This window comes from Asterias amurensis, chromosome 4, assembly GCF_032118995.1.
Source record: "Asterias amurensis chromosome 4, ASM3211899v1".
NCBI lineage: Eukaryota > Metazoa > Echinodermata > Asteroidea > Forcipulatida > Asteriidae > Asterias > Asterias amurensis.
The window spans coordinates 16,191,693-16,217,311 of NC_092651.1; the positions used below are offsets into that span (position 1 = coordinate 16,191,693).

General features: G+C 38.1%; 3 protein-coding genes across 8 annotated transcripts in view; 1 reads left to right on the top strand and 2 right to left on the bottom strand.

Annotated features, from left to right (window-relative positions):
- Window positions 1–2,889: 2,889 nt before the first annotated feature.
- On the bottom strand, window positions 2,890–4,160 carry LOC139936424 (uncharacterized). The gene is made up of 2 exons (XM_071931245.1): window positions 3,543–4,160; window positions 2,890–3,428 (listed from the first exon to the last, which is right to left on the bottom strand). Exons 1-2 carry the CDS (start codon window positions 4,153–4,155, stop codon window positions 2,890–2,892), a joined length of 1,152 nt encoding a protein of 383 aa, XP_071787346.1. The 5' UTR covers window positions 4,156–4,160.
- Window positions 4,161–7,140: 2,980 nt separating this feature from the next.
- On the bottom strand, window positions 7,141–13,759 carry LOC139935660 (large ribosomal subunit protein bL28m-like). Of its 2 annotated transcripts, none has more exons than XM_071930163.1 (8): window positions 13,624–13,759; window positions 12,722–12,827; window positions 12,149–12,302; window positions 11,506–11,647; window positions 10,703–10,849; window positions 9,865–9,997; window positions 9,263–9,308; window positions 7,141–8,742 (listed from the first exon to the last, which is right to left on the bottom strand). In XM_071930163.1, the coding sequence occupies exons 1-8, from the start codon at window positions 13,735–13,737 to the stop codon at window positions 8,679–8,681; spliced, it is 906 nt and encodes a 301-aa protein (XP_071786264.1). In that variant the 5' UTR covers window positions 13,738–13,759; the 3' UTR covers window positions 7,141–8,678. The 2 variants fall into 2 exon arrangements, with proteins under 2 accessions (XP_071786264.1, XP_071786263.1); XM_071930162.1 differs by having other exon boundaries at window positions 12,149–12,305.
- A 315-nt stretch (window positions 13,760–14,074) lies between these two features.
- LOC139935662 (uncharacterized) overlaps window positions 14,075–25,619 on the top strand; it is a 48,962-nt gene continuing 37,417 nt past the window's right edge. For 3 of the 5 annotated variants that reach the window (XM_071930164.1, XM_071930169.1, XM_071930166.1), the window contains exons 1-12: window positions 14,075–14,194; window positions 16,083–16,218; window positions 17,225–17,377; window positions 17,920–17,937; window positions 19,423–19,528; window positions 20,287–20,398; window positions 20,726–20,862; window positions 22,366–22,597; window positions 23,125–23,404; window positions 24,071–24,214; window positions 24,754–24,935; window positions 25,345–25,463. In XM_071930164.1, coding sequence (XP_071786265.1) covers window positions 16,208–16,218; window positions 17,225–17,377; window positions 17,920–17,937; window positions 19,423–19,528; window positions 20,287–20,398; window positions 20,726–20,862; window positions 22,366–22,597; window positions 23,125–23,404; window positions 24,071–24,214; window positions 24,754–24,935; window positions 25,345–25,463 — 1,494 coding nt within the window. In that variant the 5' untranslated portion in view covers window positions 14,075–14,194; window positions 16,083–16,207. Of the gene's footprint in view, window positions 14,195–14,352; window positions 14,457–16,082; window positions 16,219–17,224; window positions 17,378–17,919; window positions 17,938–19,422; window positions 19,529–20,286; window positions 20,399–20,725; window positions 20,863–22,365; window positions 22,598–23,124; window positions 23,405–24,070; window positions 24,215–24,753; window positions 24,936–25,344; window positions 25,464–25,619 lie in introns of those variants that run through there. The other 2 variants (XM_071930165.1, XM_071930167.1) reach the window with 2 other exon arrangements.

Genomic DNA, 25,619 nt, shown 5'->3' on the forward strand with positions numbered 1-25,619 from the left:
CGTGAAATAAATAAACGAAATGCATGACATGTGTGAAGTTGTTTAACTGTGCCGGGAACAACAACAAGAGCCTGAACAAGCTAATGTGGGAATAACCTCCATGTAGTAACAGTAGGGTTTGGATTTTTGATGAAGGTATAGTTATTAGTTGTTTTTATGTTTTAAAATTTTGGTAAGTCATGAACATGGAGGTAGGAATTCCATGTTCGGAATTTTAGCATATAGCAAATTAGACTTGTTGGAGTCTATTTTTTACTGAATTACTCTATCTTCTAGAATAGCCCAGGTTGGAATACTGACTGACGTCCTACCGCCAGGGCTAATCTTCTATCAATTTTTATCATTCTATGTCATGTGTGCTCAATCATGTCCTTCCTCTATGGCTCAATGGGTCATCGAAGTGGAAACCAGTCATCTCGCCCCCTGGCGACTTTGCCAGGGGGCGAGATGACTGGCATTCATCAAAGTTGCTAGCCCCACTTGTACATAAAGAGCGACCCTAAAATGCAATTTGAACTCAATTGGTCGACGAAGTTGTGAGAGAATACTATGAAAAAAAAAACACCCTTGTATTTGTATTTGTCATTTTGTGCTTTTAAAAATTACTTCCTCAAAAACTACGTTATTTCAGAGGGAGCCGTTTCTCACAATGTTTTAAATTATCAATCAACAGCTCCCCATTGCACTTTGCCATATTTTAATTGTAACCTTTTTAAAAATGTCTTTATTTTATGGCCAAGTAGATATCGTAGACACTGGTTATAATACTGTTTTACACAAAATAAGAGTGTCCAAATATGATCTTTACATTTCTCATACGAACGGACACCCATTATGTCTGTTTTTTTTTTGTCAATGGTCTCCTTAATTAAAGGTACGCAGCAAGCATGCTGAGGGTGTGGTAGGTTTATGGGGCATGGGGTAAAATGCAAAATCAGCCGGTCCACCTTGTGCAAGGTTATACAATGGGAATGCTTTACTGCCTCGCATGAAGGCCATTATTGTACATCTTGGGAAAATTCAAATTAGTCTTGAAATCCCACAGCCCTAGTTACAATCAATTTTCAGGAAACTAGAGCGCGGAGGTCTTGGGGTGACAGGTCTTTCTCTGCAGCAACCCCACTTTTGTGGAATGCACTTCCCACAGTGGTCAAATTCAGCAAAACTACAGAATTGTTCCACAAGCATCTGAAAACATACCTCATAAAGAAATCCAGCGATTAACTGTCATTTCCATACTAACTCATATGTCATTATTTCGCGAGTTACTGATTCTAGTGGGTTTTTTCCTTGTGCGCCTTGGGTGCCATTTTAGGCAGATATGTGGGCTTTATAGACCTTTCTTTTGTTGATTTTATAAACAAACCGCCTTGGTTGGCATGGTCGGCTGAATGTTAGTAAAACACTCAATCGTAAAAACAGATGTTTCCACAAAGTTCAACATTTTCTGCAAATTTTCATATAAATAAAATACCTCTTATGATTAGTTGCTTTGTTTTAAACAACATCAACAAATTTTGAAACATTGTTACTAAAAAAAGCGATCTATTCTTGATTTGCACTTATGGCTTTCTATAGTTTTCCAATCTGAGTTGGCAAAAACTCGGGCTGTGACGTTGCAAAAGAAAGGTCTATAAATCTGTAATTATTATTATTATTATTCGCCAGATTAATGCAATAGAAAGTATTTACATAGTTTAGATGGTTAGTAGAACCACAGCACAGTTCACAAGATATTTAAAAGCTATTTGGAAACAAATGAAATGTAGAAATAATTATTTCATTACTTGTATATTATTATCTATTGTTTTCAGTTGTTTTTTTTTCACCTTATTTTTTTCTTATGCACTTTGCCTGTGACGTCACTTCTGCACTAGTATAGCTATATAGCTAAGGATCTCAACTTTGAAGATTGAAGATTGAAGATTGGACTGGTAGGCCCTATTATACTAATTACTTGCAATCTTAATGCTAGGTTTTTCTGTTTCTACATTTGACATACACAGACTGGGCACAATTTCATAAAGCCTGCAGTAAGCACAAAAATTTTCTTAGCATGAAATTTCTTCCTTGATAAAAACAGGATTACCAACCAAATTTTCATTTGTTGCATATTGCTTGATACTGGTATTCAAATGTTACTTGCTAAATCCTGAAAACCACATAGGAATTTGGTTGGTAATCCTGTTTTTATCAAGGAAGACATTTCCGGCTAAGCAAATTTTTGTGCTTACAGTCTACCATGAAATAATGGGTGCGTTTTTTTAGCTTCCCCGGGTCGACCCCGATGTGGCATATTTTATTTTTTTCCAGGAAGGACATGGGCACACAATTACCCCACGTTCGTCCTTGAACCTTGAAAAAAAACCCAGGCAATTCATCACGTGACCCTTCCCGTGGTGACGTCGGTGCACCTCGGGGCAGCCCCAAGTGACCCAATCCACAAGCGGGGCTCTTCGGGCTGCCCCGAGGTGCACTGAAGTCACCACGGGAAGGCTCACGTGATGAGGTGTCTGAGTTTTTTTCCAGGTTCCAGGACGAATGTGGGGTAATTGTGTGCCCACGTTCGTCCTGGAAAAAAATAAAATACAACACATCGGGGTCGACCCGGGGAAGCTAAACGAACGCACCCAACATCACTCCAAGGACGGCTGAATTTCAAAAAGTTTTACATCAAGTAGTGGGAAATAAATTCACTTGCTCCTTGGTTGTGACCATCACGTGCAACAACTGCCTCCCACCCCCCAAAATCAACCCCAAATTAAACCTCCTCCCTTCACATCTACCACAGTCGGGAGGATGGAGGTGGGTTACGGTCATCGCAATTAAACCAACATTTTCAAAAGCATGCATGATATATATACAGTAAGTTTTTTCTAAGAATTATTTCTATGAGAATGACCATGGTCCTTTACTTAAAAACTCTTGGAAGCTTTTTGGCATATTGTTCACCGCACCAGTGCTTGTGAATGAAGAGTGTCTCCTTGCTGACAACTGTAAGGTGGGGGCATGCCCAGGAAAACCGCCACCAACTGGCGGAAGCTGCCCCTGACGAATTTTTGGCAATTTCAATCCAGCGGCTTTCGCAATGGCTACCCCTGTCTTATGATCTATTCCTTCCTGTAGAAAGCCTTCAGTTGTCGTCATAATAGGACTTCGAACCCGTTTTGGAGGTTTGGTCTCGCATACAAAAACCACTGATGCCGTCTTTCTTACTTCTTGTGATGTGTCATTAGCTGTGGCCAAATTTCCCTTTCCTTTGTTTTCCTCAGTTTCAAATTCATCTGGTACTACATTGCACAATATATCTTGGCATCTAAGGCATAATTGACATTTGTGACACCAGCCGTCCAGTCCGATAATTGGGTCGTCCGCTACGCATATTTTGCGTTCACATTGCAAACATGTAGCTCGGAAAAGGGCAGGGACTAAAAAGAAAAAAGGAGAAAAAATTAAATCAATAGAACCGCTGACTAAAAGGTAATTTTGTACACAGATAATAAATAATGTGAGTAAAAACATGTAGCATGTGAAATACTTACACTTTGAATGAGGCATCTCATAAGAAAACAGATGACTCACATCATGATAACATGTGCCGTTACCAGGTACTTGGGTATAACAACATATAGTACTAGTTCGCATGACGTCATACACATTGTGATGCATTCGACCCTTCTCCATTGCCATCTCAGTTATGGTAACGTTTTCAATTCTAACTGAATTCGGACCCAATCGCCTCTCTTCAAAAAATTCCTCAACAGCTTTCTTGACACCGTCATGCATTTTGTAAAACTTAATCTCCGACTGAATAAAAGCTTGAGTTATGTGTTCAGGGACTGCGACAATCTCCTGATAGCGGCCGTAATTCAGGAGTACTTGAAGAACATTAGCGTCTCTGTCAATCCTGTAGATGTTGTTAGAGGGGTTCATTTGTGGGATATCGTCTGCCGCATCTTGGTCTAACAGAAGAGAGAAAAACTCGCTCTTCAGTCTCTCTAAACTAGTTCTTGTTGTTTCTAGCATGGTGCCACCGACGTTGAATTTGAGCCACTCTGACTTATCGTAGATGGCCTGTGCAGGGAGATGTTGTGACTCGGCTGGAAGTTCATCACCCCGATCCAATGCCAGGCCAGAAGATAATGACATATTCATGCTGTCAATTCTGGAATTGATTAAAAATGTTGTTACACATCGATTTATAATTTAAGTTTCATGGATTAGAAATGAGAATTACACTCATCTTCAGCCATTTGCTTTGGTCGTCCACCATCTTGGACCAATCCAAATGTGTTCAGTTTATCAACCTTCACCTAAGCATTGTACTTTCGTAACAGATTTTCACTCGACATGAAGTCATAAGACAGACAGCAGGACTCTTGAGCAGGAGTTCCATTATAGGAAGAGTAAATATCAAGAAGTTGAGACTGCTTGAGAGATCATTGAAAAAACTCTACTAGGCTCAAGACGTCAGGCCATTAAACTATTTGTTTGCATTTATACCATAGGTCCTTTTGGTTAGTTAGTTGTTTGCAACAGCTAATTCTATTTTGTTATCATGGAAAAGAGTTCAAAACCAGCAGTGCAATTGTAGGCCTATGCTTTTGATTCAAAGGAATTATCTTTTTTTCAATAACTGTGGACTTACGGCTTGATTGTTCAGTGAAGACATCTCGTTTTGGTCTCAGATTCATCTGAAGGTGGATGAAGGTCTTTGTTGCAATTCTATAAATAACACGAATAGGCCAATGAATAGCCTTTGAAGTTTTGAAGTGTGTGGGGTAAATAGACCAACCATCACTAAAATCAATAAGCCCTAATCAATATGTCATCCCAATGCACATCAATGGAAAACATAAAGATTGTACAAGAAACAGATCAATAAAGGCTTTTACAAATGACCCCCCTGAGTCTCAGGTAGGTCTACTTCCTGAATCTAGACTTTCCTGCATGGGGAAGTTGGCTACAAGACTAAGAGTGTTTGGTGTTCTCGTCGCATAAAATTTTACCTCACTGCTGTTTTATCCTTGTCCAAATACATTGTGCATGCCAAAATGTTGGTCGAAAAGCAGTATACTAGGTGCTTTCATACATGTACATGATCATTGTGTTCAGTCAGGAATCTATCTTGTAATTTAGCCTAAGTTCTTTTTTTTTTTGCCCCGAAATATTAAGCTCGACTTCATTTAGGCTGTCGTCATCCAGTGTAGGGCGTACCCTGATGTCATCTCTCCATCTTCTTCTCTCTCTACCTCTTTTCCTTTTCCCTGTCCTTGGTTGCCAATCCATTGTTCTTGTTGGCCATCTGTTGTCAATTTGTCGGGCAGTGTGCCCAGCCCATCTCCATTTAGCTTGTTTTATTGTCCTAATGATGTCTTTCCTTTCTTATTTATGTGCATCTCTAAAATATTTAAGGTTGTATTTAACACTTTTCTTTTAAGTGTCATAGGTATGTTCTGATCACGAAGCACAATTTTTGTATTTATTTATTTAATTTTTTTTTTGAGGGGGGGGGGGGGACAACCATTGAATTCAGGATTTGCTTGTTGGTGATCTACAGTGTTGGAGGTCTCGAAGCCAGCTTCCAAGTTTGTTACTCGACCTTGGCCTCGGAGACCCATGACTCGGACTCGGCCTTGGTCTTGAAGGTTGTAGACTACCCTGGACTGTTCTAGTGCAGCACCCACTCCTAAGTTTACAGCTGAATAAACTTCTGACAAACCTGTACCCTCCTCCTATACCTTCCTGGTGATCATCCTCACCCTTGAGCTGGAGTTTGTTTTAAATTGTTTGAAGTGCAACTCCACTCATGGGTTGGATTTTATCAACAGGTTTTTTTTCCAGCGATTTGGGGTTTGAGTACCACAGCTCGGTGGACAACTCTGCATTGGGTTTTGTCTCAAACATTGCTCCCATCTGGTGAAAGCCAAAATAAAATGATCATTTGATGACCTGATGTAGACATTTTGGCGAGGAGTTTCATGCTTCACTTTCAGCTTTGGTAGGGGCCCAGTGTTTTTTTATTTTTTGAGTACTCCATCCTTTTTGTAGATTCCTTGCCAACCAGCCCCCGTAATGAAGCTAATAGAATTTTTTCCCAGGCAGAAGTTTAGCCTTGCTCAAGGCAGTCGAATTATTCACTCCGAAAAAAGACCGCCGCTGTATAAAAACCCACCCGTATTCACTATGCGTAAAACCCACCCGTATTCACTGTGCGTAACATCGCACGACACGATGCCCCCGTAAACTATCCGCATGCGGAGGCCGTCAGGCCGACAGCCTTGTAGGATCTGTGTTGAAGCCACTGACCTCATTACTATAATAAGCGAGGAGTTCCCACGGTCAGCTCATTACCATAATGCCCGCGAAAGACGAGACATGTTTACCTCACACACCACCACCACGGACGCATGATAGGGTCCAAAGGTCGTGATAAGGGAAGTGCGTGATTGGACGTCAAAATGAATAATTCATTTGCCTCACATCCTGTGTTGTCTGATAGGTCTGACGAACGATATACATATTCATGAGCTGCATACTAGCATATCCTAGAGCCCCCCCAATTTCGTCCACTATTGGAATTTTTTCAATACAACACATTAAAACGGGAAGATACAGATCCGACAAGGCTGTCGGCCTGACGGCCTCCGCATGCGGTTAGTGGTGTACGAGTGCGATGACTTGTGTGAACAGTATTCGTACGATGTGACAGTATGTATACGGGTGGGTCATTCGGTGTGATCGCACACACCGTGCACAGGGTATACGGCGGGTGGGTTTACAGCTGCGTCTTTTCGGAGCGAATAATGCGACTGCCTTGAGCAAGGCTAGCAGAAGTTTGGCTTTCCCCAGATGCCACCCCTTTGTTTGTAACAATGCTCATTTGGAAATGTACACAAAACACAGTAGCTTTGATTGTTTACTCCTTTTGATTCTGTTTTTTTTAACAAATCTTTGGATCCAGTAAAGGTTACAAGCCCCCCCCCCCCAAATTCAAGCCATGTAGAGGTTAGTTAAAAAAATCCTTTTCAAAATAGGAAATTAGCTGAATGGATCTCAAGGTTTCAATTTTTAGAGAACAGTATTTAAAAATAAAGTTAGACAAAAACAACACAAATTAGGGGAAAAAAACTGCTACAATAATGTTGTCATAAAACATTTTTATTTGAATAGTTTTACATAAATTATACAAAGGTACTAAATTTTGTGGCATAAAAACACACAATGCTTTAAAGCCATTGGACCCTTTCGGTAAACCGTATTGTCCATGGCCCACACTTTGTGTATCACAACTTATATATAAAATAACAAACCTGTGAAAATTTAGGCTCAATCGGACGTTGGAGTCAGGAGAAAATAACGGGGAAACCCACCCTTGTATCCACACGTTTCGCCGTGTCATGACGTGTGTTTAAAAAAATCTGTAATTCTCGATATCGAGAATTGATAATTGTTTTAATGTTTTTCAAAAAGTAAAGCGTTTCATTTAATAAGATTTCAAGGGAAGTCTTTCACCATTACCTTCTGTAAACCCTGTAAGTTATTTGTAAATCTGTGAACTTTAAATTTTTGTTCTGTTCAGAAAGTGTCCAATGGCTTTAAAGGCATGATATTTGGTTCATGGAAAAACATAGGAACATTGGATCAAGTACCAGGCCTGACCTTCATGTACTTGTTGTGTAGGCTCTAATAGACTTTACAGCTTTATCATTGTGAATTGTTCTGATTTTTCCCAAGGACAAAACAATCGGGAAGCAAACTAAAGAAGGAAGAATATTATGCATGCTTTCAAGAAATAATAATGTGGAGGTTCTTAAATCACATCATGTGCAAAGGTAATCTTTCTTTTCATTGTTTTTTTTCCTTTTTCCCAAACACAAATTCCAATTGTTTTTAAATTATCATGAAATATACGACTGTTCATACACCCATTTAGTGGCTGCTGAAGTATTCAGGGAAGCTTAAAATAAAAGATTGTCGTAGTTGGCTTGGCGGGTGGGTTATCCCTAGGGCATCTATTGCACCACTGATTCATTGTTTTATTTGTTATATTTATAACAGCATGCAATGTGAATAACACCCGTTTCAGACAGGTGCTCGAGAGTCCCGCCGAAACCAAGTTCTGAATTAAGTACATGAAAAGTTAGACGTCTGAAACTGTTTAGTAAGATCGACTGTTGCAGTCGTTTGGAATGACTCTGGAGCACCTTGGTTTCATACGTCGATCTCATCATGATCAGAGCCAATGTCAATAAGTCGCCTGTCTGAAACCAAAATTTATTTGGGTCCACCTAGAGTCGCTCCTACATGTAATCTATTTGGTTCGGCGCAACTCTGGTGCCCCTGCCTGAAACGGGTGTTTTCTAATCAAGCCCACTTGTACCAAATAAAAGAACAGTGAAATGTTTTTTTTTCCAAAACAGGCCTATTTGCTCTTTTGAAAGGGCAAGGGCACTAAGGCATTGTCTCCTTGGTAAAGGCCACCCTATGAGGAAATTGTAAATTTGTTCAGAAGTCTTTCAAGGGCATCAAGGCAATCACCAAGGGCACCAAGGCAATGACCAGGGGGCATGGAGGCAATAGTCTTTGTTGCATCTGTGACGTATTAGGCCTGCAAAGCTTCCATATGTTTGACATCAGACACCTCTCACAAGGACATGGTTCAAATCAACTCTTTGTTATGTGGTAGACTCTTCCTCTTTTCCCTTCGAACCAAAAAGTCGACTCAGAAGAGGTCTGGACCTGCAAAACAAAACATTCATTCAGAAAACTATATAGACAATTTAAAAAGATATATTATTATTTTGTGATGATGCATATTATATTTTACACAATGAAAAAAATAAGCACACTTTTTACTTTTGCACAATAACAGTCTGAACAAAAACAGCAATGGTATGATTTGATTGTTTTTAAAGGCAGTGGACACTATTGGTAATTACTCAAAATAATTACTAGCAAAAAACCTTACTTATTAATGGGGAGCTGCTGCTGATAGTATAAAACATTGTGAGAAACGGCTCCCTCTGAAGTAACATAGTTTTCGAGAAATAAGTATTTTTCCACAAATTTGATTTCAAGACCTCAGATTTAGAATTTGAGGTCTCCAAATCAATCCTCTGAGAGCACTCAACTTCGATGACCGATTGAGCTTAAATTTTCACAGGCTTGTTATTTTATGCATATGTTGAGATACACCAAGTTAGAAGACTGGTCTTTGACAATTACCAATAGTGGCCAGTGTCTTTAAGACTGCACTTACTTGTTATCCAAGTCATCATCAAGGGTAGCACCTTTCATTTCTTTATCTACAAAGCAATAGATATTTGATGTACATTTAAATCATGAAAAGCACATGTATAAGATTATCGTAACTTCCTGCATTTAAGACACGTCTTGTAAGACAGCAAAGTGTACAGTACTCTTTGAAACATTGAGACCAAACCGTCTTTTTTTAGAGCAAACACTCAATCAAAAGAGATTAAATACATGGTTGTACTCGCAAGTTTCCTATTTATATATTAATAATGGGTATTTCCGAGGGTAGAGGTTGATAGTGTGTATGAAAAAGCATTTTGATCGCTACGGTTGCCAAGAGGTTGTATACTCCCCAGGGAGCTGAGAGAGATTAAAGGAATGTTACTGGCCCAATGACCAGGGCACTAATGTAAAGAAGCCCATGGAGACGGTTAATGTCAAATCGGCTATATAAGAACTTGTTATTATTATATAGTTTAATCTTAAGACGCGTCTTATTTGCCTTTCGAGGATTTAAAGTCCAAGAACAATGACACATCAGTCATTCTTTAATCCTTTTCCATCAATTAAGTTTCTCCTCTTTACCATGTAATTTATATACTGTACCTCTCAATTCTGCAATAAGTTGCTCGGTGTACACTTCTTGAAGTGGTCTGTCAGGGTTCTGCTGCTCCTCAATCAGTCGTTGCTTAGCGATAGCCTGAGATCTTGTCAACCCCACCCATTCAGCTTCTTCTTTCTATTAAAGGAACGTTACACAGTCTAATGATGACGATAATAGAAAACATACCTTGAAATATTTTTGTTTGAAATGGTATGATTGATGAGAAATAATTATCTATGTTTCGCGTTTGGAGTTTATCCCTCAGTGAGCATTTTATTCATTTTTGTGTTTGCATCAATGTCTTGCTAAATGTGTAGACAGTTTTTTACTAGTTTCACGTGACCCAGATGGCTGATCAATCTCAAACTTGAACAGGTTTGTCAGTTTATGCAGGGGTCGAAATTGCCACTAGCCCGCTAGCCCGGGACTACCAGATTTACAGCCGGGCTACTCATTTTTCCAGTTTGATAGCCCGACGGGCTAGTGGAAAAATAATGCAAAAATCATCATCACAAACAATAAAGAACTATGTTATTGGTGTATTGTAAAGTTTGAGCCAGGACGCGAGACATAATGTGTCTTTCGGGCTACCAAAATCTAATTAGGGCTACTAAAAATTATTGGTCACTAGCCCTGCTGACTACCATGGATATACACTTAATTTCGACCCCTGGTTTATGTATATGGTGGATTGAGTTGGGGTGGTTCTGAAAAGAACCAATGGTTTCAACTTAACATTTCGATCAGTATGCTCTGATCGTCTGCAGATTAACCTTTCCATATCGTATTTTCACCATGCCAAGTTTCAAATCCTACTTAATGTGAATGTTAGCTACTTACTGGTATTACATACTGGCCATAGCGTCTGTAGATCTTGTCCCTTTTGTCAGGATCATCGGGGTACACTTTATCTTTCTGTGCAAGTCTCAGTAGTAAGTTTCTCTTTAACGCCATGCCCATCATAGAATTCAATACCTCTGGGGGAGTCTGTGTAACAACCACAACATATTTTTAATTTCGAAACCATAATTTCTTACGATCGTTGGTAAGACACTGCTCTATGTATATGGACCGATCCGGCCTATCAATCAAACTGTGCGCGTTCACCCATTTGACCAATCACAGCAATGATTGTGGTCGGACAAACTCCGTCATGCGTGCGCGTATATTTGGCACGCGCGGCAGAATCGTGCAGAATGTCATTGGGAGTGTTCGTACCCGTGTCTTGCTCACGTGCGCGGTGGCCGGAGCTAAGTGGAAAGCCGGAACGGTCGAATCCCATCCGAGTAATATGCCTGTGGATTTTTTTCACAGAGCTTGGAAAAGTACTGAGTATACAGTGCTCACACATATTCTTTCTCATCAATGCAAATTTCCATCTATTACATCATTTCTTTTATGTGCCCAAGGAGAGAATCAAATTTAGATACTCAAATGCAGTGATAAATTCTTATATAAGAATTTAGGAGGTGAATCATCCTTATTCGTAGCTTAGAGCTGAATTGCGAAGGAATCAGCTACAAAGTGTTTGAGAAGCAGGCATGCAAGGGTGCCCTTGGCAGCCAGCCACATTGACCCATTTTGCAAGTCTAAATACTGTTCAATCATAAAGAATAGTTGAACTACAAATAGATTCAGCTTACCTTAAGAATGTAGAAGTCAAATCCATATGCCTCATCAATCAGATCAAGCGTTCTCAAGGAGACTGTAATGGTGAAGGTCTTGTCAAGAATTTCACTATAAAATTCTTTCTTTTGCAAAAATGGCTTCCAGACTTTTTTTAACCTATGAATGAAAAAATAAAAATTCAATATAATTGTAATAATGAATCAAGATTCCACTTGGTATACTTTTTTGGTGTGTAGTGTCCAAGAGGTTAAGATCACTGGACTCAAGCTCTGGTATTTCTGATCAGCAGAGTGTGGGCTCGAGAGTCGTGACACTTATGTCATTAAGCAAGACACTAACAAATAGCTGCTCCGTCCTTAGGATGGGACATTAAGCTGTTGGTCCCATGGGTTGTGTAATGCATATTGTAAAAGATCCCAGTAACACTTTTCGCTTTAAAGAGAAGTGGTTCGCCCCAGTGTTACTGGCAGTAGCTGCTGAATGTGCAGTAGCACCTTGTAAACCCTTATAAGGTGCTACATAATTTGGTCTAAGAATTCTCAACTTCAATAACCTATCTTTCTGAAAAATAGAAAAGCGCCTTGAGTACCTTGTTGTTAGATACTGTGCTTTGTTATAAGACTTTGATATTGTATTATTATTAAATCTGAGAACTACCTGATTCCTGATGTTTTGTGTGTCTTCCTGTATCCTTCAATGATTCCTTCACCACTCCAGAGACCAAGCTGGCTTTCCCTCAGATACGTCACTTTGATTTGACTCTTTTTAGTGCGGATCCTTTCTCCAGTCTCTGAGTGTTTCATCCAATCACCTGCTATAGTTGGAATAACATAATGATTACAAGTAAAATACAAATCATGCAAAATTACACCGACTATAATTTGTTTCATCATTTGTTTAAAGACACTGGACACCTTCGGTAATTGTCATAGCCCAGTCTTCTCACTTGGTGTATCTCAACATATGCACAAAATAACAAACCTGTGAAAATTTGAACTCAATTGGTCTCCGAAGTTGTGAGATAATAATGGAGGAAAAAACAAAGTTGTGTGCTTTCAGATGCTTGAATTCGAGATTCAGAATGCCCTCCACCCAGTTTTGACAATCTTGAGAATACTTGGACTGCATCAAAGGGGTCTATTGCCCGTCACCCATGTTATGTTAATTATACACATAGTGTTTCTTATGATTACTGTCGTTACATTACATACAACTACCATTATTCTTTACCATTTGGGTCAGTTGAATAAATAGCCGGTGGTTGTACCCCTGGCTTTGCCCTCCACTTGAAATATGCTGCTGGTAGTCTGGATGCTATACCTTCACTGTAAAATCCCTGGGAAAAAAATTTTCACAATTTATTCATAATACAATAATTTGGGAGGCTAATCACCCTCCGCGAAAGCGGCTACGTGTTTGAGAAGCAGGCATGCAAGGGTGCCCTTGGCAGCCAGCACATAGACCCATATAAGAGACCAAGTGTTTGATTTTTCAGGATGGAGAAAAATCTCTGTGGCACTGCAGAGAACCTTTGCTTAGCCTTAGCCGGGTATCGAACTGGGGTCACATTGGTGAGAGGCCACCCAAACATAAATAACTTATGAGAGAGATATTACAAGCTTTTCTTGTGAGATAACAGAGCTGTCGCACTCACAGTTGTTAACACTAGCCCCATAAATAGTGGGGCTCCCTCTGCTTCTTGGCACTGGCTCTACATACACCCAAGAACCCTTCTAAAATCATTTTAAAATAAAAACCCATGTTTTCATGTGAGCATGTCAAGATTTGTTTTCACTTACTGTACTGTAGCTCATTTGATTAAATCAACAACACAATTCACAAACGAAGCTTTAAGATCCCAGTCCCAAACCCATTTATTAACTTAATCAACATTTCAATAATGTCAATGAGCAAGTTCATTATCCAAATGATTTTAGTAAAGTTAACAAAATAACAATATCTTTTCTCAATGAATGATTGAGAGATAACAACAAAATTATATCACCTGTCGGAAATACACGGAAAATGGTATCACCTGTGTGTTTTTCTAGAAATCATGATATCAAATAAGGAACTGAAAGTTATGATTAATCGAGTAAACCATGTCGAATGTAAAACGATCAACAACTTACTGGTCTCTTTCTTGTGTCGAATATTATTTTGTCTGGTTTCGGTGCCCTTTTTAGATTATGAGCGATAATATTAAGTTTGTTTGATATGTTCGCCGAAACTGAGCGCGCCGCCATTTTGGATTAAATAAATTCAGACTGTAGAAAAGATGGAGTGATAGGAGGTACGTCACTGCCACACGTTTAAGTGGACCTCCTCTTGGTGCATCCCATATAGGAAAGTACCTCTTTATCTTTTCCTCCCTAAGATCCAACGCCATTGGTGCACAGTTTGCTAACTGTTTACCATAGCGTACGTACTTTTATTTATGACATACACATAACCGCACTAAAAATACTTAAATATTAAAAATCTGTATATATTTGTAGTTATGGACATATATAGTATTTTAAACAAAAAAAAAACAATTCCTTCCGAACAACAATGACTGGAACTCAATACATTTCCAGTTGGCCAATCAAAACGTTCAACTCATTTTGGCTCGAGGATCGTTTCCCGACGACACTTGTCAACAACAACCGCATACACGATATCGTCTGCCCGAAGATAAGCGCTATAAAAAGGCCTACAAAAGTAAGTTGGGCACTAATTTAAACTAATAGAAATGACACGGTATGCATACACACACACACTACAGCTAGCTGCCATCTAAGCCCATAATTCAAAGCTGGGTAAAAAACTAGACTGTCATGACTGTGCCCTGTGCATGCTGCCTGTGCTTGTGAAGTTGCCTATGCTAGCCTATACCCCACCATTCTCTGATTCTTCTGCTGTGCTTACTCAAACAAAAAGGGGCAGGGCAAGAAGAACACATTGATGATTCTGGGTTAGCTGTGTGAGTGAATAGTGCCTAGGTATTGCCCCAGTAAACATGGTGTCAGGACACTTTATACCTTTGCCATACTTCGTACCCCTGGACACTTTTTTACCCTGGACACTTCGTACCCGTGCCCTGCCTGGACACTCCTCTGCTTGGACACTTCGTACCTTTTGCAAGGTACGATTTACGAAGTGATTTATGGACACATGTTATAAATATCCACGCAGGCACCTTTCTCGTCGCGAAACGTTTTGTCTACAATACACAGTGATGTAATTTTTTTTATTTCATGAAATCTTATAAAACATATTCTTCAATCTCTTGCATTTGCAAAGATAGGACAAATCGAAATTGAAGCCTTCCGGTAGGTGTTTTAGATAATCTATAATTTTAGTAAAAAATCTTACCTTTTACTTAAGACTAAACACAAATTTAGCCTAGCTAAAGTTGTTGATAAAAACACTTAAAAACCCCTGAAAATTTTATGCTTAATGTCGTCTGCCATACTTCCATTCTTAAATTACAAGATCATGTGATTTTGATATGACAACAAGAGTGAGTACAAAATACTACGCAAATTTCCAGAAATTACCATTTTATTGTAAACTGCACGCGGGGGTTAAATTTAAAAAAACAAAAACATCAAGGATTTGGTTGGTTTTTTTTCAAAATGTCCATAGATTTACATTAAACTTACAGGGTTTGAAGATAATGATAGTGGAAATCTTCCCTGAAAATATTACTCACCGAAGGTGCTGTAGTTTTTGAGAAATGAGTAAAACAATGTCAACCAATGAAAATATGTTTGTACATGCTTAAAACGATTTTCATGACATTGTTTTACTTATTTCCCCAAAACTACAGCACCTCAGCACGTAATGTTTTCAGGGTAGCTTTTTACTACCATTATCTTAAAACTGTGTAAGTTCAGTGTAAATCTGTGGACATTGTGTTTTTTGTCCTACAAAAGGTACTGTATACACCCTTTAAAAAAAAATTGCAAATTTATTATTCATATTATTTTATAATTATTTTATAATACAATTATCTATGGAAAAAACAGCATGTTAGTGTTATAAACTTAGTTTTATAAATTAATGGCTTCACCACAGGCTGTGCTGGGTGGAAGATGGGGGTTTAGTTAATTAGCCTGGTAGAAACCCAACAGGTGATGGGGTAAATAGTTAACACTGGCAGTTAAGATAAAAAGTACTGAAATAACATGCGTGTCAGTGACAATTGTTTTTTATTTAATACCCCACACAAAAAACACTACAACAAGTTATGTTTTCCATAAGGAAATAATGATATTTCTAAATATTTTCTATATTTCTAAACTTAGTTTTTAAATGACAAAGAAGAAAAATTCATGGACATAACAATATTTCAAATCTAAACTGGTTATAAATAATTTATTTTATTATTCATCTAAACGAACATTAACTTATAAAGCAAATTACAGTTTCACATCAAAAAGCTGAAATACTGGTTCAATTGGTCCACCGTGATCATTTTCCATTCTACATTGTTTTTAAATGCATATAGTGTTCATCATTTTTGTCGACAGCATTGATTATATTTGTTACTTAAATGTTAAAAAACAATGGGGCTTAATTTTTCTCTTAAATATATTTTATTCAGACCAGATAGGAGAATGACCGAAGACTGAAGAGATTTCTTAACACATTCAAGCCGTGATGAAGGCTCAATCAGTGATTGACGGTTAGATAGCAATAGTAACATCTGCAGACTGTGGTAGACTAACAATGGCTGAGGAGTAAGTAACAATTCATTTGTCCTTGTGTTGTATTCAGAAAGTTTGAGAGAGAGGGCCTACAAGGTCAATTTCCACTTAAAGAAGGTGGGGGAAAAAATTACAAGTCTCTAACTAGGCCTTAAACTTCACTCTAGTAAGGGGCATCTCTATGAAGAAAATTAAATTTTGCATTGGAACTTTTCAAAGGGCACCACATCAAAAGCACAGGGCACCACGGCAATCACTGTGGGTGCTGTGTGTTATTTCGAGGCCTGTCTAAGGCCAAAAAAACAACAAAAAAACAGTTGATCGTCCCCGCCCGCATCCTTTTGGGGGGCCGCATCCTTTTTTTTTTACGATACACTACTTTTCAATTTTTGTCACAAAAAAGTTTTTATTTTTTAATTTTTTAAATCCATCTTTTCAAAAGGACTGGCCTAGGAGCTTTTCGCGAATCTAATTTGATGCCCTCAAACACTTGTAACTATCTGTTTCATACAACGATATTAGTTAAAGCCTACCGGCAATTACTTTTAGTGTTTTCCGACCCTGAATAGTGTGAGTGTTAACACAGGTCCTCATGCAACTAATAGGTATAAATAAGTTTGCGGTTGATTCAAACTGAAGAATTGATGGCCTGTTTGATTTGAAATACTTAGCAACCATCTTGAAAAAAAAAGTAAATAGTAAGGCCCTCATCCTACCCTTTTTTGAAAAATCCGGACGATCAACTGGTATTTTTTGTTATTTGGCAAAACCTCTGGTTAAAAGGTTATAAAGTGCTGCTGTATTTATATTTATTGGTTTATTTCATGAAAACAAAAAACATTAAAAAGGAATGTACAGTATGACAACTGATGGGTTGAATTGCACTTGTACAATGTACAATGTAAAAGTTGAAACCCTTCATCTGCAGTTTGTGTAAAAATCCTAAAGCAATCGATGTTGTCACTGTTCAACTATTACTGTTTGTGCAGAGAATTTTTAGTTGATTCCTTATTTTGAGACTCAAATCTTTTTCTGACAGTCGTGGTGCATTTCGGACTGGTTTCCGTAGAGCGGAACTTCTTCGAGTGCAAAAGGAGATTGAGAACATCAAAAAGAGATCGCAAAAAGAAGCTGAAACTTCCAAGGAGCAACAAAAAGAGGCAGAAGAAGGAAAGAATCATGTGATAATCAGGTGACTATATTAATTATAAAGAAACCAACACCGATGGCTTATGACCTTTATATATTCATCAAAGGAAATTTTTGAATGTTATCTTTCAATTAATTGATTTACATTAATTTGGACAGTTGAATGATGAACTAAGGAGATCAATGTGAAATTACCTCAAATACCTTTGTGGAGTTAGCACATTCACTTTGTTGTTGTACATTAATTTTGTTGTTTAATTAAAGTTAGTACATTAATTTTGTTTAAAAAACAAAATTATTGACAGGAAGGCAGCCACAACAGAAATAACACACTTTTTTGTCAATATCATCCGTTAATAATAATAATAATGAGACTTGTAATGCGCACATACCCACCCTGCTGGGTGTTCAAGGCGCACCTTGTTCAAGAAACAAATTTATCGTTCATTGATTTATTAAAACAGACTTGAATTATCAAATTGTTTGTTAAGTAACATGTTTTTAAGAGGCATAACCTTCATAGTCGGTGTTTTCTTGCTATTTATAAACATCCTCAACTTCTTTGTATGCATGTTCGATTTACAGCAACAAGGTCAAGAACGTGTACGTATTTCCAAGTTAATTATTTTTATTTGATTTGTGTGACTACTATTTCAAAGTGAATTAATTGTGTTTGATTTGTGTGACTTTGAGTGTGTTTTAATTGTTTGCACACCATTGCTAACTGATCATTTATTGTTTTTGTGAACTTACTCTGTGCGAAAGTGTTAACGTTACATTTTGTCCATAGTAGCTCAAATATTGCTTCTGCTGGCCTGAAACTTCACGAAGGCAACAAAGGCAATTGCTCCATGCCCCCTGGCCATTGCCTTGGTGCCCTTAAAATGCTCCAGTAGAAACTTACAATTTCCTCATAGGGTGCCCTTTACCCAGGAGAAATGCCTTGGTGCCCTTGCCCATTCACAAACGAAGCATACAGGTCTGCTTGTGTAAGTGATTAATTTAGACAGCGCTAAAAGGTGTGGAAAATTGAATCAATGCATCTGCAGACATTTCACCCAAAATGTTGATCTCATCCACAAATTCTGGTAAACCTTTTTGTTGGTGAAAATCAAAGCTTCTTTTCCATATTTTTCTGTCATGAAAAGAATTACCCAGGCAAACAAAATATCGTAGTGACGTATTTGTTTTATATACCAGTGTATGGTCTAAGAAAATTAAATGTGTTTTTTTCAAAAACACACACAGTCAATCTCACTAAATGTTTGCTGCACTTTCCACTCTCAATCTTGTGTTATTAGGTCTACAGGAGTGCGGTCGTAACCAAAATCTGTTCAGGTCAATGATTTACCAATGTCAAACTCAACTGAAACAGCTTTTTGTTACGACTGCCAAAAGGCATCTCAGGATCTGAACCATCTATACATCTCTTTGCCATCTTCACATATTATTCTATTTCCTGAGTCCATTGAATCATTATAAATGTCTTTTCTACTTATTTTGCTCTTGAATTTTTTTTCTGTTTTAACCTTTCCTTAAAGGCAGTTAATACTTTTGGTAATTGTCAAAGACTACCCTTCACAGTTGGTGTATCTCAACATATGCCTAAAATAACAAACCTGTGAAAATTTGAGCTCAATCGGTCATCGAACTTGCAAGATAATAATGAAAGAAAAAAACACCATTGTCACACGAAGTTGTGTCGTTTAGATGGTTGATTTCGAGACCTGAAGTTCTAAACCTGAGGTCTCGAAATCAAATTTGTGGAAAATTACTTCTTTTTCAAAAACTATGGCACTTCAGAGGGAGCAGTTTCTTACAATGTTTTCTACCATCAACCTCTCCCCATTACTCATCACAAAGAAAGGTTTTATGCTAACAATTATTTTGAGTAATTACCAATAGTGTCCACTGCATTTAAACTCTAGATAGAAAAATATTATTAATCTTTCAAAGTGGGTATTAGTTTCTTTTCTTTGTAGGCCCTACATGTTTGATTATTCTTTGAGGATTGAATTACTGATTTGTTTTCATTCGCATCTAAATCTTTCAGTCAATAAGTGTTGACTTTTCTTTATTTGTAAACAGAGAATTGGCTTTGGATTTCGGGAAGAAAGGAATGCCCTATGTTCGAAAGACTGAACCCCACTTTGAGGAAAACTTTATCAACCAACCATCACACGTGCAAAAACCTGTGAGTAGTGACTCTTAAAGGAACACGTTGCCTTGGATCGGTCGAGTTGGTCTTTGAAAAGCGTTTTTAACCGTTATTTTATAAAATGCATATGAGTAGAAAGATGTTGTAAAAGTAGAATACAATGATCCACAGAAACATGCCTCGAAAATGCACGGTTTTCCTTTTACCTCGTCGACAAACACGGTCAGCCATTTATGGGAGTCAAATTTTTGACTCCCATAAATGGCCGACCATGTTTGTTCGCAGAGTAAAAGGAGAACCATGCAATTCCGAGGCAAATTTGTGTAGATCATTGTATTGTACTTTTACAACGTATTTCTACACATATGTATTTTATAACAAACAGTTAAAAACGCCATTTGTATGTTAGAATATTGTCTGGTAATATGACATGCTTGATCACAGGTGAACAATCAAATTTGAATTCAACAGACTATAGAGACAGTTGCTATATCAAATGATTCAGGCAAGCTTTTGCGTAGTTACGTAAGAGACAGCGAGGGGCGAGCACCCATACACAATTCTGAATGAATGTGTATGGCACAATGGTACCATGGTTTGCTCATTTGGAGGTTGCAATAGTCCGAGGAATTCAAATGTAAGCGGGTACTTGTGACTTAGGCTTATTGCTTTGATGAAATTTCATAATCTTCTCACACAGCCTTCTTTACAGTGACAGTTTGTTTTGTTTTACATAAATCAAATCTTTAATATTCCACTTCATTGTCAACTCAAAATGTTTTGATAACACACAGGTACCTGGAAGTTTGCCTTCGTACAACCCCCTAGATAAAGAATGGGCTGCTCCATCAGGTGGCACAACAAAGAAAAATCCATATTGCAAGGAAACTACCATTACCACTGCAGGTAAGTTTACTTCTTCTTTGACAAATAATAAGATTGCCATGAAATGAACTCATTGTAGACTTGTTTATATTCATGAAACTGTGACCTTTTTGAAACAACGGCTTCGGCTCTAGGTTCGATTCAGGCTAGCTTGGCCCCTATGAATGTTGTGACAATTGCGTATGCTTTGCGCACATGCTTAGGGCCTCAGACGAGAGAACACAGCCTGAAGCCATATCCAAAGCCGAAGCCGAGGATTCTAAAATGGCATGTGTATTTTTGTCATTAACAGCTTCATTCTGAAGCTTAAACTGTATTCGCATTCAATGATTTGGTTCTTACTTACAGAGATGCAAAAGCCACAAGCAAAGACTATGGGTGTCTTGCCATCACGCAGCACCAAAGACATTGAAAGTCTTCAATTCAGGATGCAAGGCAAGCCAGCGATGGTCAAACCAGAATCTGAGATCAAAGCTATTGAAAAGGTAATTATACCAATACTAGGAGAAGTATCTTAATGTCCCATTAACCCACACCTGTGACGTCATGCTATTGTTAAATCGCTCCATTATTTTGCACGAATGGCGCGATGGGTACATCTATTCACCCATTGTGCATAAAAGAGCTAGGGAACAAAGTAAATCAAGTCAATGACACCATTGACCATATATTATTTTGTTTTTAATGGTTTTTAACAGGTTAATAGAGCTACACATGTATTGCAAAATGATCGTTGACACACAAGTGAACAGCTACATTATTAAATTATTTAGCTGAGATGTTAAAAAATAATTATAGAACTACAACAGTAATTTAAGCAGGTCTTAAAGTCAGATAAATCAATTTCATTTTAACCAGTATTTTTGTTTTGTTTTTATTAATTCCAAATGCTTAATTTATCATACACAAACATGGTAAGTGAGTAAAGTCCCTAAAATTTAAGATTGCAAAGATACTTTTTTCAATATCATCATAAAATAACAGGAATTCAACTGAAATTGGTGATCATAAAGGTAGCTTAAATTTGTTTAGTAAAAACAAATCTGAAACTACAGGCTTGTACGCGGGTAGGTCACTTCTTTTATCTTCACCTTTTGGGTTTTTTGTAGACCAAGAAAGTCGGCTACAACATCATCTGATAGTCTGTTTCTATCACTAACTTGTATAAATTTACTTAAAGTCAAGAAACAAAATCACTTATCTGCTGCCACTTTCGCTCCCGATCTATGATGCCACTATCGAAGGAACGAGCATATTTCCTAAATGTTGGTCTTCGTCCATTGTTCACACACCACCAGTGGTGTTCACTGGAGTGAACAAGCTTACGTAATACATACAAACAATTGACTTAAAAATTAAACAATATCGCGCCATTCGTGCGAAATAATGGAGCGATTTTAACAATAGCATGACGTCACAGGTGTGGGTTAAGTCGCATAATGCCCTCGGTGAACGCGCCATTCGTGGGTACGAATGGCGCGCACCTCGGGCATTATCCTATACATAATGAACCTCTTACCAATAATAACAATAATAATAATGGCTTCTTCTATAGCGTACATATTCAATACACGGTGGCGTTTAAATCGCTTACAGTATATTCTTGCAAGTTTATAAGACTATGTTTGAATTGTAAGACATATTCCTATTACATAGCACCATGTAATGGTTTATAGGGTGCTGTGGTGCAATATGCTGTCAATCAAATCAGGAACACCGAAAAGAGAAGGGGTTTTCCCAGTGTTCCTGGTTCAACTGGCAGCATATGGCGCCACAGCACCTTGTTAACCAGTACATGGTGCTATGTAAAAGGATTAGGTCTCATTATACAAGCATAGTCCCACATACCTTGCAGGAAATACTGTATATTATAAGCCATGAGTGTCTACGAGTGGCGGATATGCGCGCTATACAAGAAGCCACTATTATTATTATTATGGAGTGAAGGAGCTTCTTGTACTGATTCCTCTAATTCATTCTCCCATTAGGCTAATTTAGATTCCTACCGTGGGCCTCCAACCTCGGCTAACACAAGATTAGATTCCAATCAGCAAGAAGACCTGTCCCAGGAGGCTGCATCACTACAAGAGAAGCTTCTCAAACCAGCTATCATCGGCAAAGCAGGAACCCTTGCACCTGTCATGTTCTCACAACGAGCCAAACCACCCCCTAGGCCAACATCCAGAAGCAGTATTGATACACCCAGGAAGAAGATTAAAAGTAAACACCGTTTATGTTTTCCTTTAGGTTAAGGGTTTTCACATGTCATTTGAGGAGCTAAAACTAAGGAACTTCCAAATGGAACTTTAAAGATGTTGTCTACTTTACTTCATGTCAAATCTTTTATGAAGGATTTCAAAGGCACTTGACACTATTGGCAATTACTCAAAATAATTGTTAGCACAAAAACTTACTTCGTAATGAGCAATGTTGATCATATAAAACATTGTGAGAAACGGATCCCTCTGTAGTAACATAGTTTTTTAGAAAGAGGTCATTCTCACTCAAATAAAAGAAAAACTTCAGTCTTGAAGCCTTTTGGTATGCATCTGAAAGCACACATATTAGTGCAAAAAGGGGAAAAAAAATCATCATTCTTTTGCAACTTCGATGACCAGTTGAGCCCAAATTTTTTACAGATTTGTTATTTTATGCATACGCTGGGATAAACCAATAGAGGATACTGGTCTTTGACAATTATCAAAGGTGTCCAGTGCCTTTAAAAGCCATTTTTAACATTCTCACAGAGCCTATTAAAAGCAGCAAAAAGAGCATAAAGAAGACACAGTCGGGAGCAAGTTCCCCTTGGGAAGATGCAGACTCAGAAGACTCTAGCTACTTGAGTGATGAGAGCGAAGATCTCACCAAGAGTAGGTCTAGTTCCAAGACTACCACTCACAAGGGATCCAAAAAGGCAAAGTCTTCAAGACTAGGATCTGCAGGATCTGCCAGCTCTCAGAAGTCAGCAAGTGAGCTCCTGGCAGAAGCTCAAGACATTGCTGGGCATGATAGCTTACCAATCTATAAGTACGTCAAATTTTTGGTATCATAAAAGTCTTTTTTGAATCTGCGTTTGTGGAATGCAATCACTTCATACATTAAATCAACCAAAACAATTGAACTTGTTCCACAATAAACAAAAACCTACCTTATGAAGGAATCCAATGATTAACTCTCATGAGCATACTTGTTGTTATTTGATTTGTTGCTTTATTATTGTTGGTCAACTTTAATTTGTTTACTGTTTGTTTTTTAACGTTTGTAGTGATTCTTTTTTGTGCACTTTCATTGTTCGGTGCCACTGTAGGCACTATAAAAATCTTTAACTATTGTTACTATTATTAATCCATAGCTGTCAGATTTTTTTAGTTTTTTTATTTGTGAACCAATTTCTACTATGATAATTTTCCCAATTTCATGGTCAGGGCCCAATTTCATAGCTATTTTTACTACCGAAATCTGCGCTTATCACCCATCTCTGCTCATTGCAAGCACTGAATTTTTGTGTTACTTTGTACGCATAGAATGCCTAGTAGTTTGGAGTATGCACATCAGCACAAGCCAAAATTCTCTGTTAACCCATGAAAAAGGCTTGTCGTAAACGCAGAATTCCCTGCACTGTGTTGTGCTAGTTGTTCTGATGTTTCCTTGGTTTTAGTCAATCTCTTATTATACAATAAAATCTCTTGTTAGGAGGAGGCAGCAATCTAAGCATGACAGATCCTTGGAGAGGAGAGGATCAAAGATGAAGGTGATTGAAGTAGAGAGAGAAGAGTCTCCTAAGGAAAGATCGGTAGATGACATCATCTCATCACTCAAGGCTGCCAGGGAATCCGGGTAAACAAGCTACATCTTAAGTAGGATTTGAAACTTTGCAAGGGGGAAACACGATATAGTAAGGTTTGCGGTAACACCATGTGTGTATCTACTTGCCAGGTAGAGTTTGTCCTCAGAGAACTGTCTTTCTTTATTCTACTACCACGGAGTAGATTTTTCGGATGTTCAGGAGACAGAAGAGTTCTGAAAAGAACTGTTCTACTTTGTAACTACTACCCGGGCGGAAGGTATGGAAAATAGGCTGGGACTACTACTTCAGCTTATGGGATCGTAATTAAGTGCACTATCGCAGAGTCAGTTCTTGAATTGGTCTTGAAACTTTCCCTGGGGGAAACACAATATAGTAAGGTTTGCAGTAACACCATGTAATGATAATATCTAATTGAGTTGGTGTGGTTCTGTAAAGAGCCATAGGTTTCAACTCAACGTTTCGAAAAATGGGAAATGATGTTTGAGCACTTTTAGAAGCCCTTCCGGTGTGAAAAGCCTGATATAAAAAACAACTGTTATTTTCATTGTTATGAACCGTTTCCCCACAGTGGCATCAAATCAGAAGCAGACATCAAGATCCAACAGATTATGCAGAGAGTCCTATCTCGTACTGCAGCAGCACTAGAAACAGAAGAGGAGTCTGCAGTTGGGATGGACCAGGAGGAGGAGGAGGCGGAGGGAGAGGAGGATGACGGAGGAGTTAATGTTACCGAACAAGAAAGTAAACTAGGTAAGAGTTTACCGACGGCACTGACTATACCCCTTTTAACACATGACATCCCAACATGTCATTTTTTGCGTATATTTTTTACGATTTTCACCCACTTTACACTTTATAAAATAAAATAAAAATCGTCATTGAAACTGCTTAACTTTTGACATTGCCTTTTTCATCCACAAATCATCAAAGAAGAACGCAACTCAACACATCAGGCATGTAATTTTTCCGCTGATCATTTGATTTACTCCTTTTTGGTTCAAAACAATGCCATAGAAAACTGAAAAACACTGTACAAGTGTGAACAGCCATTTTGCAGTTAGAAAGTTGCATGTCTTGCATATATGTGTGAGATACATGTCATTCTATCTGCATCCTGCCAGTAGATGTAACTCTTGTTGCTATCATTTATTTCTCTAAGATGTGAGGGACAGCATGCCAGTTATTCATGTATTCGAAAGCAGCAGCCAAGTTTCCATAGGGCTGTCAGATCATGACACCCCAGCTTTAAAAATAGAAGATTCAACAGAACTTCAACAGGTAACCAGTTAAAAAATCATTGATTTCCTACTGCTAAGTCTATTTTTTACTCTTGTTTAATTTTTAATTTTGGATTGAAGAAAGAAATATTGTTGGCGGTCTCCCTTTTTTGTCAATATCTTTGTTCAGGAGTTCAAATCCCTCTTAAGCCGATAC

Excerpts from the sequence above, each read along its gene's own strand:
- LOC139935660 (XM_071930162.1), bottom strand. The coding sequence starts at position 13,737 with ATGGCGGCGCGCTCAGTTTCGGCGAACATATCAAACAAACTTAATATT. Across the intron at positions 11,648-12,148 it reads CACAAAACATCAGGAATCAG|GTTAAAAAAAGTCTGGAAGC; the intron begins GTAGTTCTCAGA and ends TTTCATTCATAG. Across the intron at positions 10,850-11,505 it reads TTGACTTCTACATTCTTAAG|ACTCCCCCAGAGGTATTGAA; the intron begins GTAAGCTGAATC and ends GTTGTTACACAG.
- LOC139936424 (XM_071931245.1), bottom strand. The coding sequence starts at position 4,155 with ATGAATATGTCATTATCTTCTGGCCTGGCATTGGATCGGGGTGATGAA. Across the intron at positions 3,429-3,542 it reads TGAGATGCCTCATTCAAAGT|TCCCTGCCCTTTTCCGAGCT; the intron begins GTAAGTATTTCA and ends TTTTCTTTTTAG.